This window comes from Cebus imitator, unplaced genomic scaffold (genome assembly GCF_001604975.1).
Source record: "Cebus imitator isolate Cc_AM_T3 unplaced genomic scaffold, Cebus_imitator-1.0 Scaffold56, whole genome shotgun sequence".
In the NCBI taxonomy this organism is placed as follows: domain Eukaryota; kingdom Metazoa; phylum Chordata; class Mammalia; order Primates; family Cebidae; genus Cebus; species Cebus imitator.
The window spans coordinates 3,163,797-3,184,470 of NW_016107371.1; the positions used below are offsets into that span (position 1 = coordinate 3,163,797).

Consider the following 20,674-nt stretch of genomic DNA (forward strand, 5'->3'; position numbering starts at 1 on the left):
TTAAGTAATATCATGATACATCTAAACAAAAGTCTCAAATGAAATATATATGTACATATAATATAAAAATAGATCACATATATGACAGCTTCTATTGATATAGTGTAGTACTGAAGCCCAATTTACTAAAGTTTATAAATATTCTAATTAAAGAAAAGAGTTAAAGCTCTTGGAACTCAAAAGATTAATGATACCCCAACATGGAACAGATAACTATGAAATAAATAGCTATTTGGTGAATAAATAAGTCATTTAAAATGAGGTTTGGAATGCACTGTTTTTTAGTTCTTTTTAGATATAAAATTTCATTTACATTGGAAATTAAATCCTGAATTTAAGATATTACTACTAATTTATTAATATATTACTCATACATTCTGAATACTATAACATTCTGTTTTACCTAGGCCTATCATCCACCTTAACTCTGTGTCCTAAAAATTTCAGCTGTTAGGGAAAATATTTGTTCCTGTAAGAAATGCTGGTCTGAGAAGCAGTATGAAAGCAGATTCTGGAACTAAACTTTTTAATCAGCTCCACCACTTATTTGCTCTGTGATCTTGTGAGAGTTACTTTATGCCTCGGATTCCTCATCTGTAAAATGGGGATAATAATGGTAGTACCTCAAATGGATATTGCAAAATTAAGTTAGCCAAAATATAATATGCAAAACACAAGAAAACTGTGTCCAATACAGAGTAAGCACTATAAATGAAGAATGTTATTTTTTTATAAAAAGACATGAAAACTGAATTTTTATTTCAAATCATCTGCATTTTGATGTGTATGCATTCTTTTCATCATCTAGAATTAATTATTTGTTACACACATTGCAGATATGCTAGTTTGTGACTACTAGTTTAGGAGATAACTGTCAAGCAAATCCAGGCATCAGGCTTATGGCACCTGTACTCTTAAACTTTATCATTTCTGAAAAACATAGTTGGGTGGAAGGAGCAAAAGCATTGAAATCAGGCATGTGTGAATTATAATTCAAGTTCTGCCAGTTACTAGGGATATGACTTTGGCTGGTTGCTTAACACTTCTTATTAATCTTAGTAAACTCTAGCTAGTTTAGTAAGGGGTTAATTATATTTTAATGAAAGCAGAAAATATTTATTTCTGTGGAAAAAGAAAGCCTTCCTAAAAATAAAAACAATGAAATAAATTTAAAAAATGGAGAACCTTGACTGGAGTGTGGCATGTATAAACTTTAGAATATCAAAATCATCATAAATTAAAAGGCACGCAAGTTGGAAAGATACTTGCTGCAACTCAGATAAAATATTAAAAGGCTTAACATCTGAGTTATTTTTATAAAGTATATATTCAATAAAACTCTAATAGAAGAAGCGGGCAAAGGATATATACAGACATTTCTCTAAACAAGAAATGCAGTGGTAAGTAAATATATGAAAAAATTATATTTCAATCATAACCCAACCAATACTATTTTAAATGAGATATCATGTTTCACCTGTTTAAAACACTATGGTGATGCCTGTATGTGGAGATAAAAAATTAAAAATAAAACGAAACATGGTGAGACTGTGGTAACAGAGTAGCAGTGAAATTTAGCATAATCTTTCTATAAAGCACGTCTGCAATATAAATAAAATCCTTAAAAATCCTCATAGACTTTCGACTTGGTAGAAATAGAAATTCAAATAAAAACATATGTATGAAATGTTCACTAAGCATTATTTGTAACAATAAAAACGTTACCACGAATATTAAATAATGGAGCAATGGCTAAATAAGTTATATGCATATACAACTACTTAAATGAAGAATTTTTTACCATATAAATTAGAAACACTTATTTCTTTTTTTGTAATTTCAAAGAAATTGAAAGAAATATCTATAAAGAACTTGTTTCAAAGTTTTGTCTATAATAAATAATCAAAGAATGATAGCGCTTATTATTACACAACTCCAATTATGCCAAGAGGTTTTTTTTAGATAAATATCATTATTAACTCTACTTGTAATTTATGTTTGTTATAAGGAAAATCGGTAGGATTTTGAATCCAGATTTAATACATCAGTAACCTGTAATAATGAATTAGTAAGGCCTTTGAATCAAATACCCACTTCCAGGATTATTTTTTAAAAAAGAAAATTTCTTTTAATAGTACAACTGGGCATTAGACTACACTTTGAACACTTAAGTTGTTCATCGGTAGCACCAGAAACAAGACAAATTACTTAATTCTAGATTTTTCTTTAAAAAAAAAAAAACATGATTTTGTTAAAGAACAATAAAACAAGTAATGTTTTATTCTCTGTTGCCCTGTTTAGAGGCATGTTGGTATAAACAATAAAGCATGAAATTTGAAGGCCAATGTGATTTTAGACAAGTTTCCTAATTTCTCCAGTCTCAGTTTCATCATTGTTAAAAAGACAAGGTTGAAGGTTGATAATTTGTATGTATGTATGCCTGTGTGTATGCTTTAACCAATCGAAAAATAAAAATAAATGACTAGCCAAAATGAAAAAATTGCCACTTCAAGAGCAAGCAAATAAATTTCAAAAAGGAAAACAAACAAAAAACCATGGTCAGTCTACCACTTCTCTCATGTAAGTTCGAAGAGTTGTGTTTAAAATTGGAGACATTTTTCATTAAATGTCTAGCAGGTGGCCAAAATCATATTATGAATACAAATCATTTTAAACTATTCAAATTCCTTCTTTGGATATTTTTCTAATGCCCAAATGTACATTTTGTACTCAGAATTATAGTCAACTCTAGATTGCAGGTGTTAGTAGTGAAAATAAGGATATTAAGATAGGTGTAAAATTGCAAGACAGACTATTAAAATCTCCTTATAGCTAAATAACAAGCAAATTTGGCTATGCTAGACTCAAATCATTCCTGGTTATTATATGGTATATTAAACTATAATACAATATAATTGCTCTGCATAAAGGAAAGGTTATTTCTGAAATTCTTATTTTCCTACTATAAAGATATTTTATATTCCAAAAATGTATTTGTTCAACAAATATGTACTAAATATGTATGTATCAAGCCTTATTCTAGGTGCTGGGAACATAACAATGACATAGACATTCAAGATCTCTCTTCATGGAAATTATCTTTTTGAAAGAAAGTATTCCCTAAAAAGTTAAACTTAGATAGTTTTAAGTGCTCTTATTTAAAATTCTTATGTAACCTAGTGGGATTGGGGTGGGGAAGGAACTATTTTTGATGGAATAATGCTGGAAGTCTTATCTAAGGAAGTGATATTTGAACTAAAACAGAAGAGTAAGAAGAAAGCAGCTATGTAAGGGAGCCAGGAAATACATCATAATTAAGACCATTAAAGAAGATAAAGTAAGGGCAATTGAAGTTTAGAAGAGCAGAGTGATTTGTGCTATAAAGTTTTTTTCGAGCAGGCATTTAAGCGTCAGTGAAGGATAAGGGAGTTTTTAAACTTTTTCAGGGAGATGAATGAGTAAAGTGTAGCGCTGGATGGTAGTTATAATTAAAATATATTTGTTAAATTTTCTGAGTTGTAATGAAAGAATACATTTATAATAAGTTTGTGATCAGGTAGTTAGGGAATATTAACATGTACACAATACTTAGTATTCATTAGAACATAGTGAATTTAAGTTATGATTTTTTTTGGATCCTTTTCTTCCTCTTTACCCATGCTCTGTATTTCTGTATCTGTGATGAAAACCTAATATATAAGAAGGTAAATGGTGGTCCAGGCCTGTAATTCCAACACTTTAGGAGTCCAAGGCAGGGAGGATCACTTGACATCAGGAGTTTGAGACCTGGGCAACACAGCAAGACCCCATCTCAATGGAAAATTAAAAAATGAGCTGGGCATGGTGGCACATGCCTGTAGTTCCTGCTACTTGGGAGGCTGAGGTGGGAGGATGTCTTGAGCCTAGGAGTTGGAGGCATCTGGTGAGCCATAAATGCACCACTGCACTCCAGCTTGGACAACACAACAAGATCCTGTCTCAAAAACAAAGTGTATATAGACACACACACACACACACACACACACACACTTCAAAATAAGGTAAGTTGACATGGAGAAAGCTATGTAAGGTAATTTGATTAATAAATTATGTTGCACAACATGTGAATAACATAGTTATAGATTATCGATCATGCTGAGTACGAAGGGGGTTGATAGGCTTGTTTAGAGTAAAGGAGAGAGAACTGGAAGGAATCTGTAAAAAGATTTAAAAATGGCTATATTATAGCCCAAGGTTGGGTTCATAGGGGAATCAGATAAAATATTACCATAAAAAATGGACAGAGGAGAAGCTGCTCAAAAAGAAAAAGGAGAAGATGTCAAAAGGAAAGAGAGGTGCTGGAAAAAGAGAAAATAATGAACTAAAATTTGGCTCTCTGTGTGTGTGTTTGTGTGTGTGTGTGTGTGTGTGTGAGAGAGAGAGAGAGAGAGAGAGAGAGAAAGTCATTTCATGACAACATTTTAGATCATAAGTTTTGGAGAAGGGCAGCTCAATCTCCGCCACCTACTAGTTATATGAACTTGTGTAAATTTTCTAATAAGTAAAACCGAGAAAAATAAGTCCTAACACATATAGTTGTGCTGATTAAGTGACAAACTCATAATACATGGAAAGCTCTTGGCACAATTCCTGGGATATTCAGAGTATTATTATTTTTAAGAATTTAATTTTGCAGAGAACAGTAGTACTAAGCTCTAAAATAGCAGATTTTAACTGTGTAGTCTCTACAGCTTTGTTACATTTCATTTTCTTTGCCTTCAGCAAGTAAAATTTTAGACTAAAAACATTACTGAAGAAAAAGAAAAAGCTAGACATAAACATGATCAGTGGTTACCTGGACAAGCAGGAAGAGGATTGACGTCAAAGCAGCAACAGGGAATTTTTAGGGTGATAGAAATATTCTGTATATTGATTGTGGTGATTTTACATAACTAAATCCATTTGTCAAATGTCACAGAACTTTGCACTAAGTTGTGTGAATTTTACTTTATGTAAATTATAACTCAATGTATCTGACTTTTAAAATTATTGAAAATATAGAAAATTAAAATGGATTTTATGTATTGCTCAAATAGTTCAAATATGCTAATTTACCTAATCTAACACATCCCAAGCAACTAAGATTCCCTCCCAAGATAGGAGTCCACAGGGGCGTGGTCATGGGTGGGGTTAGCCTGTAGCTTCAGAATTCAAAGTGAAAGAAACAAGACTACTGAGGGCTTTAGCTAGAAAGCAAAGATGGGACTAAAGCTTTGAATCTAAAACAGTGGGCAAGAAACCAAAAAAAGACCCAGAACAGGCAAGACAGTTAACAAAGAAATAGATTCTGGATGTAGTAGGTATTCATTGATAATGATTATAGGAGAATAGACATCAGCTATAATTGTAACTTGTTTGGGACAAGCTGAGTTTTAGGTGCTAGTGGGGCATCCACTTGGGGATGACTAGGAGACAACTGGAAATGTAAATCTTGGAGCTTACAGGAAAGGTAGAAGCTGAAGGACAGAGCCTTCAGCATTGATGGGACATTGAAGATTTGAAATTAAATAAAAACCACTCAAGGATAGAATGAAAAAGGAAAGCTGTAACAACACTTTGGGAAATGCATACATTTGAAAAATGAGCTGAGAAAGATGAGCCGGTAAAGTAGTTTGATAAAGAGTGAACTAAGAGATAAGTACAGGGCCAAACAGTTGAAGAAAATGTCAAGGACAATGTAATAATTTTAGCAAATGCTGAAGTAACGTCCAAAAAAATCGTGCTGAGGAATGATCACTTGATTTGGCAAATAGGATTTTTCTAGTAACCTTTGAGAGATAAGTTTTACAATATCCAGTTAACTACAGTAATCAATGATTAGGTTTTTCTTTAAGTAAAGTCACCACAAAATAAGTAGAGGGAGTTCTTGCTAATGAACCACCAGTAAACCACATAACATACTGCATTTAACTCAGTATTGGAGATACAGTAAGAAGCTCCCTATATTTGAATATTCTTACTTTATAGCTCAAATATGTAAGGCTCAGTTGAATGAAACCAGATGCTCAAATTGTGTAAAAACTCACTGTTTTTATTCTAGATGCAATGGGTCCCACTTAGAAAACTTGGAATGATAATAAATAATTGATGGCTAGATTGTTGATTCCAGATATTGCAGATCATCTCTTGGGAGATTCAGTATAAGAACTAGTTCTGACAAGGAGATTAGGAAAGTTTTAGAGTAGTTGAGGAAGAAGGACTCAGTGTTCAAAACCAATTTTTTAGTGTGCATTTTCTTAATTAAATTTCTTTAACTCTTCTTTTAAAATGCAGTTGATATTTTGGAAAATTAAATCACTTAGTATAAATTGTTTTAGTATGTGACTGAGTTTAACACTCTATGCAGGTACTACTTTTATTTTTAGTTTGCAGATTGAAAAATTGACGCATAGGTTAGTTAAATGGATTACCCAAGCTGTTTGAAGCTGGAATTTTAACCAAAGCAATGACTTTGTGCCAGAACCCATGTCCTTAACCTTAGGAAATAGCAGCCTTACAGTGACAAAGCAAAAGATACAGAAATTTTAAAGCCAAGAAGGCCAAACCAATAATGGGGACATTGTGCAGAGAATATTATGAGACAACAATACTAGAGGCCTAGGAAGAAGAGAGCAAGAAGAGAGGAATTCAGAAAAGGGATATTTAACATCAGTGGAGACCAGCTCACTCTAGTTTGCAATTGTATTTAGGATCCTCAATGTATCTAGTTTTCACACAGGGCATTTGAAAGGTTAAAAGTCATTAGAACCAACATTACATTTAGAAAAAAGAAAAAAAAATTACATTAAAAACTCAGTGCAGTTTCTCCAGCTTACACTAGTCTGTCCTGATGTCTCTTCATCTAATTCTCATCCTTCCTGATCTGAGAGTGACTCCATCTAATTGTTAATTCCTCTTTATTCTCAGTATTGAATGGAAACGTTTTATGAGATTTCCCTATTCATGAAACATTTAGGATGCATTCCTTTGAATTCTAAGGTAATATTATACTACATGACATTAGCTGCTCTGTGTAATCATTCTTGTACACTTGACCAATAACAATCATCAGAAGCATCTGGGGAAAAAGCAATACAATTTGGTGTCCAAGCATGAGTACTATTTTAAATCCATATATCTAAATATTTATTTTTCTGATTAAATATAATTATTTCAATTTAATGGTGATCCTAATTTGACTTAAAATGTTAACATCACTTTGCGAAAATAATTAGCCAAATGGATAAAATGTAATAAAAGTTAAAATGTGCTTCTTTTCTTTTAATCATAATATTGCTACATAAGCTTCAGTGATTTTATTCCAATTCATAACCCAAGTGAATAATCATTTTCCAGGATGATCACCATGGATATAAGGAGGAACTTACTTTTACAAATCTTTCTTATCTGTTCTTATGTTAGAATCTTATATCACATTTGCAGTTTATAATCACAATTTATTTTGGTGATGTTTCTTTAAGTATAAACAATTTTATTTTTCTCTTTAGGTTTTCAGAATTTAATTTTCCAGGCAGAGTTTAATCATCTTATTTGCCATGTATATGGTTTGCAACGTGTTATTAACCTAAACAAGATGTAAATATTTTATAACATCATTGAAAATATGAAGTGATATATCTAACAACTAATATTTTTCATTTAGTAATTTTGCCCTATTTCACTCCTCTCTCTGTATAGGAATCCATTCTTTTTGAAGGAGGAGAAAAGCAAGGTTCATTATTTCACACATCCATTAAGGTTTGAGGGACATGATCACATGTGTTGTGTTTGGATTCTTTCAAGAATATACATATTATCGTATGTTTCTATTGTGAATTATTTCTCATTTTTTATGTGCCTGTTTGTCTGCCTGACTTGGAAAGTAAAAGATATCCTTAATACTTTCAAAAATATTTTATATCATCATTTTAATGCCATAGGTAGTATAATTTAAATTTAGTTCACAAATTTTATTTAGTTCATAAATTTACATCCCAGATGTGGAATACAGTGGTATTTGATGATTGTGTCATATCGAAACATAAAAGATGAGGATAAGACATATATACAGGGTGCTAATACATGCTACTCTGTTAATCATATCTCCTTTAATGTGGGTATTTAGCTATCATGTAAAAGGTAGAATATTCTAAAGCACGTAACACAAATAGGGAGAAGTTTATTAACCCACTTAATCTGACTGATATTTGTGTCTTTTATAAACAATTATTGTACCTTTTCTTAGAAGCAATTTCAATAAATGTTGTATTTTTTCTCTGAGGGACTTTTCATCTTAAAATTCAGTTTACCCTCAAAATATATCTTGTTTTTTCAAAGATACAGGAATTGTGACTAACAATTTGAACATAACTAAGTTCTAAAAGGTTAGTAACATTTTCTCCTATACTTGTCACTCTATATTATGAAAAAAGAAATGTATATAGTGAAGCAATTGCGCTTTAGCCTAAAATATTAGATCACTCTTGTGACTCATTTTCCCGGACGAAGTTCCTGGTTTAATGAATGTTTCAATATAGTCAATGTCTCTTGTGTGTCCTGTTTCTCTCTCTCTCCCAGGCTCTGGCTCATCCTCTCTTCCTTTTCTTTATCTCTGTCTTTCCCTCACGTCTTCCTTTATTTCATTTTCTTCTCTTCCTCTGCAAATATACAAACATTTTATAAAGGGAAATGTAATGAATGTGACACCAGGACAGATATTTAAAATGTCTACAGCACTTTACATTATGTATATTAATGAAATAAATATGATAATATAAAACAAAAAACAAACATCATTTGACTTCAAAATCAACCAACTGGCCGAGTGCCATGGCTCATTCCTGTAATCCCAGCACTTTGGGAGGCTGACACAGGCAGGTCACGAGGTCAGGAGATGGAGACCATCCTGGCTAACACGCCCTGTCTCTACTAAAAATACAAAAAATTAGCTGGGCATGGTGGCATGCACCTGCAATCCCATCTACTCGGGAGGCGAAGGCAGGAGAATCACCTGAACCCGGGAGGCGGAGATTGCAGTGAGCTGAGATCCTACCACTGCACTCCAGCTTGGGCAACAGAGTGAGACTCTGTCTCAAAATATGTATATATCAATCAACCAAAGATGTGTATAGCAGATGGAATTGTGAAGAATATCTATTACAATTAATAGATATTTATTAGTCCAAAAATTTATTAGTCCAAGAATTTATAGTCCAAAACTATTCATTTCATAGATGAAGAATTTTATGCTCAGAAAGTGATGTTTGTAGGTACAGGACTTGTGAAGCCAGGATTCAAACCTAAATCTATCTTTTCAACCCATGCTGTTTTTTTAATCTTTTTTTTTTTTTTTTACTGTATTTGAGCTCTAGGGTACGTGAGCACATCCTGCATCCTGCAGGATTGTTGCATAGGTACATACATGCCATGGTGGTTTCCTGTCTCCATCCCCCCTCCCCCGCCACCATTGCCTACATCAGGCATTTCTCCCAGTAGCTAGGCACAGTGGCTCATGCCTGTAATCCCAACACTTTGGGAAACCAAGGTGGGAGGATCACTTGAGGCCGGGAGTTCAAAACCAGCCAGTAAAATGTAGGGATACTTCATCTCTACTAAAAATAAAAACAGCAGAGCATGGTATGCACACCTGTGGTCTCAGCTACTTGGAAGGCAGAGGCAGGAAGCTCACTTAAGCCTGGAAGATCAGAACTCTATAATGAGCTATGATTGAGCCACTGCATTTCAGCCTGGCTGACCAAGCAAGACCCTGTCTCAAAAATATAAAAGATTTTATTTAACCTTATGTAATACAAATGTACTCATTACCCAAAATCCGGGCAGTTTCAAGGACCCATCAACTCTGTGGTAGGTACTTCTACTATATTCTGCAGGCATAAAACCCTGATCCTCCCCAGTGGACCAAGTACATCCTTATTTCTTTTTTCTTTTTCCCTTTTTTTTTTTTTTTTTTTGAGACAAAGTATCACTCTGTCACCCAGGCTGGAGTACAGTGGCACAAACATGGCTCACTGCAGCCTCTACCTCTTGGGCTCAAGTGATCCTCCTTCTCAGCCTCCCATGTAGCTGGGACCACAGGCACATACTACCACTCCTGGCTAAAGTTTTGATTTGTTGTTTAGAGTGGGTTCTCACTTTGTTGCCCACTCTGCTCCCAAACTCCTGCGTTCCAGCAGTCCTCCCTCCTCAGCTTCTCAAGTGCTGGAATTATAGGTGTAAGCCATCGTGCATGACTACGCCCTGATTTTTAATATCAAAACCTAAAATAACACTAAAATCTAAGTCCTCTGAATAATAAAATTCCAGTCTGTTCACTGAATTTAGAGATCAAAAGCAAACATATGCTAGATTATTAGATCCCTCCTAATCAATTTATATCCCCAAATAGTTTAGATATCACTTTATTTTTTTTATTTTTTATTTTTTTTGAGACGAAGTTTCGCTCTTGTTACCCAGGCTGGAGTGCAATGGCGCGATCTCGGCTCACCGCAACCTCCGCCTCCTGGGTTCAAGCAATTCTCCTGTCTCAGCCTCCTGAGTAGCTGGGATTACAGGCATGCGCCACCATGCCCAGCTAATGTTTTGTAGTTTTAGTAGACACAGGGTTTCACCATGTTGACCAGGATGGTCTCGATCTCTTGACCTCATGATCCACCCACCTCAGCCTCCCAAAGTGCTGGGATTACAGGCGTCAGCCACCGGATATCACTTTATTTTTACCATAGGGAAAAGAGTCTGAAATTTGTCTATAGCACCTCCCTTGAAGTATTTTTTATTGAACATGGTGGGGAGTTAACAGAGTAACACAAGACAAGAACACAGAGCAACAGTTAATCTAAACATTTAAAATAGGTTATTAAGATTTAGAACCCAATTTAAAAGACTAGCATTCATAACTGTGAGCCTGGAGGTAATACAATTTTGTAAGTTTCTTTCCTTTTTCATTTCATTCCCTTTTTTCATTAAAGTACATATGGAGTTCAGGATTCTTACAACATTCCTAAGAGCAAAGGAAAGATTATTTTTAAACAAATGTGTTATAAGCAAAATCAAATTAATATTCTTTCATTCATTTCAGGTCCTAGTGAAAACAATAGAGAAAGGGTCACCATTGATTTGGAAATAAACATTCCTCAAAACTAGCGTATCTTAGTTGAACTATTAAGTTGTTTACTCTTTAAAATAAAATACCTCTGTTTGCACTAGTACAACACTAATGTAATTTGGTACATAATTCATGCTTTTTATGAAGTATTTATTTCCATGCTTTTTCTCAATTTGTCCTGGTTTTGTTATTCCTTGCATTACATCTACTTTTAAGAAATAATTTATCTAATGAAAAGCACTCTTGTCCAGGTATGATGGCTCACAAGAGTAATCCCAGCACTTTGGAAGGCCAGGGTGAGCCCAGAAGTTTGAGACCAGCCTGGGAAACATGGCAAAACCTTGTCTCTAAAACATTTAAAAAATTAGCCAGATATGGCAACATGCACCTGCTACTCAGGAGGCCAATGTGGGAGGATCATTTGAGCATGGGAGGTTGAGACAACAGTGATCAGTGACAATTACCAAACAATGGCACAATTGATATGCTTGTGTACATATATTTGCACACTGACATTTCTTTAAGAAAGCTCCTGGGAGGTGGAATTTTAGGATCAAAAATATGATCAGTTTTAAGTTTTTTTTCATATACAATGTCAATGTGTTATATTTTAACTAATTTTTTCACAGTTTTTAGATATTGAAAGAACAGTTAAAATATTCATGAAAATCATTTACAGATACTGAAAGAACAGTTAAAATATTCATTAAAATCAAGTAGTTTATTTTCTTCTTGAGTTGCACTGCCCTTTAAAATAAAGCTGTGACATAAAATATACATTTTTATTTCGAGACATTAGCAATTTTTATACTTAGTCCTCTGACAGTTTAAAGAAATTTTTGTTTTTATATTATATCTTGTTGCATCTAGAAAATAAATATATGGAGCCATGCTTTCTCATCTGTAATTGCCACCTTGAAGCGAGCCAATAGCTGTACACTGATGATACCTTTTTTTTCATTGCACTTCATTTGGTACATACTTAAATAGTGAATTTAGCATTGAGGGTCCACAATTTGGCCCTTTGAGTTTTGTTCATTTAAAATATGTTATTTCTGTCATTCTCTAATGACAGAAATATTGTCTGTATCTTCTTTTGTGTCTATTCCACATTGTTTGTATTTTCTTAAAAGTTCATAAAATATAATTTAGTAAGATAGTTATCAAAATTATTTTTTCTTCTCAATAGTTTAATTAACTTTAAATTTAAATTTTAAAAAATATGTCCTTCTATATAAGTAATACACTTCTTTTTGTTTGTTTGTTTGTTTTTGTTTGTTTTTTTTTTTGAGGTGGAGTTTCACTCTTGTTACCCAGGCTGGAGTTTCGCTCTTGTTACCCAGGCTGGAGTGCAATGGCGCAATCTCGGCTCACCGCAACCTCCGCCTCCTGGGTTCAGGCAATTCTCCTGCCTCAGCCTTCCGAGTGGCTACGACTATGGGCACACGCCACCATGCCCAGCTACTTTTTTGTATTTTTAGTAGAGACGGGATTTCACCATGTTGACCAGATGGTCTCGATCTTTTGACCTCGTGATCCACCCGTCTCGGCCTCCCAAAGTGCTGGAATTACAGGCATGAGCCACCGCGCCCTGCCAGTAATATACTTCTTTAGCGTCAATTAGAAAAAAGCCTCAGATAATATTTTGATTTATGTTCAGATTACATTTATTTACATTTTTATATCACTCTGTATTTTTTAAAATCAATTAGATTTATTAAAACTATACTGTGTGTATTTTGTTATCAATTATTTGGATACTTTCAACAGAAAACAGTTAGCATTTGGAAATCCTTCACTATTGACTGCAACTTCATATTTACACCAATACCTTTAATTCTTAAATTTAACTGAAAAACAAACATATGTACTTTTAAAAGAAATACTATTTAGAATAAATTTAATTACAAAGTGCAAATGTTTAGTGATCATCCCACAAGTTCTTGATATGTTATGTTAAAAAATATAAACTATAAAATTTGTTTTCTAACCTCAAATTATTTCAAGGCAGAGCTTAGTTTTGCCAAGACATGCAATAATCAAAAAGAACTCCACATAATCAGAAACCTTCATGAAATAGCCAGCTAGTGCAATTCTTTATCTCACTTAAAGGAAATTTTTTTTTAACCTGAGGTTGAATATTTTCATACAAATAGGGGAGATGGGAAATGGGGTAGAGGGAATGTTTTAAAATCATTGAATTATCTATAAGAATTTGAAATACTAACCAATGCAATTTCTGGATTTAAATGAGATAATCTTAGACTTCCACGATGTCTATAATTTCATATTTCTCATTTTTTTCTGAAGTTTAGTGTTCTTTCTTGAGTTTCCATATTGGGCTTAAGAGTTTTCCCTCTTAAGATCCTCAGATTTGAACATTTTGTTTATGATTACAAGATGGATGACTGAATCAAGAATCCTGCCATAGTCTAGTCGCTGTTCAGCTTCCTTCTGAATTGCATCACTGCTAAATCTGTACCCCTACTTCAAAGAAGTTTGGAGTATGAAATTGCTCTCGGACTCCAGGGGCATGCTCATGCTCTTTCACTCTCTCTCTGTCTTTCTGTGTGTGGGGCAATGTGTGTGTGTGTGTTTGGAAAAGCAAACTTAAAATGATTGCTGTTTTGCACGCTACAGAAATCACTGAAAGTAGGCTGATGATCTTTGTACGGCAAGTGTATAGTAAAACCTAAACAACCACTAGTTGGCTGCCAGCTAATGTTGCCATATTCAACTATAGCTTTGGTTAAAAAAAATCCATGTGTAAGTTAACCTTTTTAATATTAGATGTCATGGCAGCTTTATCAACGTAACTTTAATTTTCTGGGCACATTACATCAGCTTTTTTTAAGTTCAAAATAACCATAAAATTAATTTTTATTTATATCAAAATAAATAGGTACAGAATATGTGATATGATTTAAGAAAATAAGTTTAAATAAAGAACAACAAAATATTGGATTTTTTTTTTTTTTGGTCAGTGGCTGAAAATGGGCCAGAAGCTTCCAATTTGAAAAAAAAATGATTATTTTGAAATATTTATTAATTCCAGAACATCCACATATGATATCTTTTTTGTGCTCTGCTTTAAAATATATAAAGTAAAATAAAGATATTTTATAGTGTAAGGAAGGGAATTAATATAATTTAAGGGAAAGGAAGAAGATAAGTTTTGTTTAAAATGTCGTTTATTGAGTGGATATGCTAACATATATGGAATTCAGGAGTATTTGTGTATATATACATATAAAAAAACAGAGGGCCATTTCCAGCATAATTTAAATCAACTCTAATATTTATGGAACAATATATTTTCTCTATTTAGTTAATAATTTACTTATACCAAAAAGAATTTCAGATAACTTGAATATCAGTTTACTACATTAAACATTAACATATTTTTACATTAATACGTATTTGCAAACATGTAGTAACTTTCATTGTAAATGCATTTGCTCAAGAAATTGGATTGTCCCATTACCATCTTAATCAAATTTTTTTTTAATTTGAAAATGTTTTGATAATTGATTTCAAAGATATAATGACTATAATTTTTTAAGCATACTTGAATTACAAAGCCATATCAAATCACTAAGAGGTCTTCTGAAATAAGCATAGTTCATCACATATAAGAAAATGAATCTTAGAGATTCCTAGATAAATTTACCCTCTAAACCTATAAACCAGCATTTTTCAAAATTTTAATTTGGGAAGTATGAAATTATTTCAGCAAGATATTAACAGATGGAGAAAAAGGTAAGTATTCTGTGGTCAAGTGGTTATTCTTTATTGCAGGCTTTTGAGGGCCTTAAATATGCAGATTCTTACTATGAATCTGAAAAAGAGAGAAAATTGAGCAAAATTCATTCACTTTATCATTTTCATTTATTTTCCTTTTATAGAGTGTACATAGGATATCAGAGCTGAAACAAAGTTTAGAAATTACATGATTCTTTCCTCAACCAGTGAACAGCTATTTTACCGATTTCTCTAAATTCTTTTTCATTCCAAGGAAAAAAAAAAAAAGACTAACTTTGGTTGAAATCAAAATATTATTACTGGATTATTTTCCTCAGAGCAAAGGACTAGCGAAGAAAAATCACCTTGCTGGTGAAGAATCCTCCATGCTGGATCACTTTATCAATAGGAGACTTTTCTCTCTAAGGATATTATTCTACATAGAGTGTTTTCTTTTTGGAAATAGGTTCTACAAATATAGAAAAGGAGCAAAAGACTTCATATAAGCCAAATAATTTTTGGGTAGGGAGGTCTGTTTGTTTACAGTTTGTACCAAGGGTTATTCTCCTAGGAAGTTTCACAGTTATAAGGTGGAAGGATATTTACTCAAGTTTGCTGACTAAAGTGGTCCGTTGAGATTTCATTGGTTAAGACTCTAATAAAGAATTTTCCCATTTGGGAACTGTCTATAGATGGTGATTGGGTCTGGAGATGAGAGTTTTGTTTGAGAGCGTAATTTAATTGATAACATATTTAAATGGTTAGAAAGCTCTGTTTGCATCTTTCTTTGCTTATCCAGCAAATACAGATTCATATTCTCCTTAGATCTGCCAATGGTTGTGTTGCATAAATCTGATTCTACCTAATTTTTAAACAATTTCTAAAGAGAAAGACACTTTTGCAAGCACTGTTAAACCAATATGCCAGAGACCAAATCTGACTCACTGCCTGTTTTGTAAACAAAGTTTTATTGTAATAAAGCCACACTTATTATGTATGCATTGTCTTCAGTTGCTTTCATGCTATGGTTGGCAGAGTTGTGGCAGAGTAACAGTTTCCATATGGCCTACAAAGTCTGCAATATTTGTTATTGGGCCCTTTACGGAAAAAGTTTGTCAACTACTGCCAGTGTTATTCACATTACTACCTAGTAATCAGAAGGAATTTAATGTAGCTTTCCTAGGATGTTTCCATTCAGAAAATAGTCTAAAAATTGGAAAAAATATATGTTTCTATGTATATGTTTATCACTACATATTATTATCTATATAGGTATGTGTGTTTAAACTTGTCAATTAGTGCTATTTATATCAACATGAAACTTTTTGAGAAACTTTGCAAATACCCCTTTTAGATAATATTGTTTTAGGACCCATAATTTTGTAATGTTTGGCTCATTTTTTTATTGGCTGGCCTTTGGGGAAAATATGTTTACCAGAAAATATCTCTTGAAGTACAAACAATTCCAAAGCTGTATTTTAACAGACTAATAGATATTTATACTTGACTATATTTTATATTTGCATCATGGAGGCACTCACCTGGTTTTATATGTCATTCAGATTATATTAACATAGCATTAATATTCCTGACTTTCAAATTTGACTCAGACTCAGTCAAATCATTGTTAACATGTGACTATTGCAAGTAACAAATTATCTCACTTTATTGAATAGTTGATTTAAATTTGCTGGTATATAGAGGTAATATAGTATAAGGATTTTTTTGTATTTATCTAAGATTTTCTTTTTGAAACATTTTCTTCCCTTTTCATATTATTTTAATTAACCAATTTTCCTTTAAAATTTGTTACTAACAAATTTTAACTATCTGATATACAATGAGATTTTTATGGGGCAGAGAGTAATACTAAAAAATTCAAACATTAAAAATTTAAAAATATTGGCTCAGGAGAGGATACCATAACTTCTAGTTATACTGGTACCTTTTTAATCCCCTTTCCCTTTACTCCATTTAAAAAATCAGGTAAGTATTAAAATACCTATTTTTTAATAGGCACACTTCTGTCTATTGTCTTTACTAAAATTTTAAAGTCATGATCTTAAGCAAGACGTATGTATGTGTATGTTGGCATTCCTACCTAAACACATTGTGAATTTACTGACATTTTATTAAAGCTACCCAGTTGAGTCCACTAAGTTCATTTTTCCCAATATGTAGATTTGTAGTACATGATCATGATTAAATTATGTATGTTTATGAGAAATTGGATATTCCCATGAATCTTTTAAAAATCATAAATGTAATTTTTTTGAGATGGGGTCTCACTGTGTTGGCCAACCTGGGGTGCAGTGGTATGATCATAGCTCACTGCAGCCTCCAAACTCTTGATTTCAAATAATCCTCCAGCCTCACCCTTTCAGGTTGCTGGGACTATAGGCATGCATCACCACACCCGGCAAATTTGTTGTTGTTGTTGTTGTTGTTGTTGTTGTAGAGACAGGTCATGCTATGTTGCCCAGGATGATCTCGAACTCCTGGTCTCAAGCAATGCTCCTACCTCAGCCTCCCAAAGTGTTGGGATTAGAGGCATAAGCCACTGTGCCTGCCCCATAAATATACTTCCAAATGCTTTTTCATGTTTTCTAGGATTTTCTAACTTAATGTACTTCTCATTCTAACCAAAATTTTTGAAGACCCTCTGAATATTTACAACTGATGTGTTTTGAGGTAGCACGTGTTATAAAGGGCATTAATGTCTTTTTGTAAGAGGCTTACTGTTTCACTTTCTTAACTCTTTATATTCTAATTTTTTAATAAAATTGAGACCAGTCATACTTTGTGCCTTTACTGACATGGTATGTTATCAGTAGTATTATTACAAGAACCTGTTTGTTGATCCTAGTTCTAGAAAATTCAAATTCAAAAATTTCTTATAATTGGATTCACACATATGCTGGGGCAAACTGCTTTAATATGTAGCCTAATTTTATGATAATAGTTTCTAAATGCAATTCTAAAATTGTATTTGAAAGCAACTTATAGCTTTAATAATAAATTATGATGAATTACAAGTTAAAGTTCTCATAATATTACTATTGTCAAATTTCTGTGCAGTCAAATATATTCTGGACATACATGTACCAGAAATTGTTTTCTACCTAATGAAGATTTGTTATCTTCTCTTTAGACTTATTTATATTTTATACAGATTGAAATTATTTTACATATTTAATATCATGTTTTTACTTACCAAATTGTATACTGTAAAGAAATCTTTTAAATAATATGACATTTAATTTGTATATGCTACATTGAGTGAAAGTAATATACCAGCCTAGCATTTCTTCTTTTATACATCCTTTAAGCCGGACTCAGAAATAAGAACTGAACATTAATTTTACGGGTTTTTTTCTACTCGATAGGTACTATGGATATAGAGGAGAGAAATCGCCAAATGAAAATTAACAAATACAAACAGGTAGCCGGATCAGATCCCAGACTGGAACAAGATTACCATTCGAAGGCAAGACATTTTTCTTTTTAAAAGTTGTAAAATAATCAATCATTTGAAACAGATTTTTTTAAACTACTAAATGCAGATTAGTCAAACACAAGCATATAATGCCATGGCCCCATGATATTACTAAGTGCTAAAATTTATGTGTTTGTATACAGCTCTTAGCAGTAGAATTTGCCTTACTTTAAAAAATTATTATAAAATACAGAAGATTAAACCTCTAATGACAAATCTCTTAGAATTTTTTATTTTGTAAAATCTATAGCCCCTCAAAAACGTTTAAGAAGTAGTTAAATGATCTCATGGGTTTTTTTAATATAGATTTTTTTCCCACTTTAAAGTATTTTAATTGAATCAGGTTTATTACTGAATTATTGGAACAAAATACAAATGTGCCTGGCCTATAATGGATCAACTGACAAGTTTTTGACTTTAGGATAGTGTAAAAGCAATACACATTCAGTAGAAGCCATATATCAAGTACTAATACAACCATTCTGTTTTTCCCTTTCCGTAAAGTATTCAATAAATTACATGAGCTATTCAATACTTTATTATAAAATAGGCTTTCAATTAAATGATTTTGCCCAACTATAGGCAAATGTCTAGTATTCTAAACATGTTTGAGGTAAGCTATACTAAGCTGTGATGTTTGCAAGATGTGTTAAATGCACTTTCAACTTACAATGGATTCAATAGGGCATGACCCCATCATGAAGCAAAGAGCATCTGTACATATTCATGAAGTGCTGCTAAGGGTTCAAAAGTCTTTTAGTATGAATCTTTTTAAACTACTCTTTGGGAATAGTTTGAAGTATGAGATCTACCAAGGGCAGAAATAAAGTTTTTTTTTTTTTTTTCTTGAAACAGAGTCTCCACTTTGTCACCCAGGCTGGAGTGCAATGGTGCAATGTTGGTTGACTGTAACCTCCACCTCCTGGGTTAAACTGATTCTTCTGTTGCAGCCTCCCAAGTACATGGGACCACAGGGGTACACCACCATGCCTGGCTAATTTTTGTATTTTTAGTAGAGACAGGGTTTCACTATGTTGGCCAGGGTGGTCTTGAACTCCTGACCCTGTGATCTGCCCTCCTTGGCCTCCCAAAGTGCTGGGATTACAGGCATAAGCCACTGTGCCCAGTCTATTTCATTGTTCTTGTACTCCATTATCTTTTTTTATTCAACACATTTTTAGTTGCTCGATACTATTCATGGCCAAAGTCATGAAAATACTTTGTTCTGATATAGCTATTGAGGATTTAATAAAAGAATTAAAATAGCAAAATTTATGCATAACTGTAGCTATTATATGCTCTATGACTTAGTAATTAAATCATTATAGTTGTAATATTCATGGTCTTTGTGTAATAGAGAAAAGCAATTTGGATTTTTTAAAACTTAGGCCTGTTTTATCCTTATATACTTAATCTAAGGTTTCTATTACATTACACTCCTTTGTAACATCAAGAACTAGTTAAGTAAAGCATAAGTGGCTATGTTGGGTATACATATGTAGCAGGTACATACATATGTACCAGTTTCTAGCTTCTCCAATAAGACAACATAGAGAAGGCAGAGATTCTTACATCAGTACCTACTCCTAAACTACCAGTCTCTTCCACAAATTACATTATTACCATACAAAATCATTTATCACAAATTCTGATATACTGGAAGTGTCACAGGCCTAAAGCCAGACAAAAGTAAATTTAAGACAAATGAAAATAGCCTTGCACTTTACTTAGTAGGTTCTAAATTTCTGGAAAATTTTCACTAAAATGAAAATATGAATAACTTCAAATGGGTACAGTGAATTTTATAGAAAATAGTTCTATAATGCTATAATATTTTAGATATATTCCTATTTGAGTTAGATATCAGAAATGATATTTGTTTTTTGTTAGTTTGTTTTGTATTTCTTCCTGGAACTAAATAGACACACCTGACCTTTTGTGGTTTTTTTATGCTGTAGTCTCTTATCTGTTCCCCTTATATAATCCAGAGACCAAAGCATAAAGTCCTGATAAGAAAGATATTAAATTTTTTGTAAATATGTCTTCAGATAACACAAACTTGTTTGTTGGTTTATATTTTACTATACTTGAGGAAGGAATGTAGATTATTTATAAAAATACTTATAATATTCTAATTAATATTGTCAATGGAGAAGAAATCAAGAGAAAATAAAGTCAGGATAAAACAAGGTAACTCCAAAAGTAAAGTCTGTGAAGCAAATGAATAGTATAAGATCCTACATATCCACTACATGTGGGCCATGTATGTTAGCCCTGAGCTTTCTAACAAGCAGCAA

At 32.7% G+C, this 20,674-nt stretch overlaps 1 protein-coding gene across 49 annotated transcripts in view; it reads left to right on the plus strand.

Annotated features, from left to right (window-relative positions):
* RIMS2 (regulating synaptic membrane exocytosis 2) overlaps window positions 1-20,674 on the plus strand; it is a 688,984-nt gene that overhangs the window by 487,657 nt on the left and 180,653 nt on the right. For 35 of the 49 annotated variants that reach the window (XM_037738660.1, XM_037738699.1, XM_037738669.1 and 32 more), the window contains one exon: window positions 18,268-18,368. The exons of the other annotated variants lie outside the window; for them this stretch is intronic. In XM_037738660.1, the coding sequence (XP_037594588.1) occupies window positions 18,268-18,368 (101 nt within the window). The remainder of the gene's footprint in view (window positions 1-18,267; window positions 18,369-20,674) is intronic. 49 annotated transcript variants of the gene reach the window in all.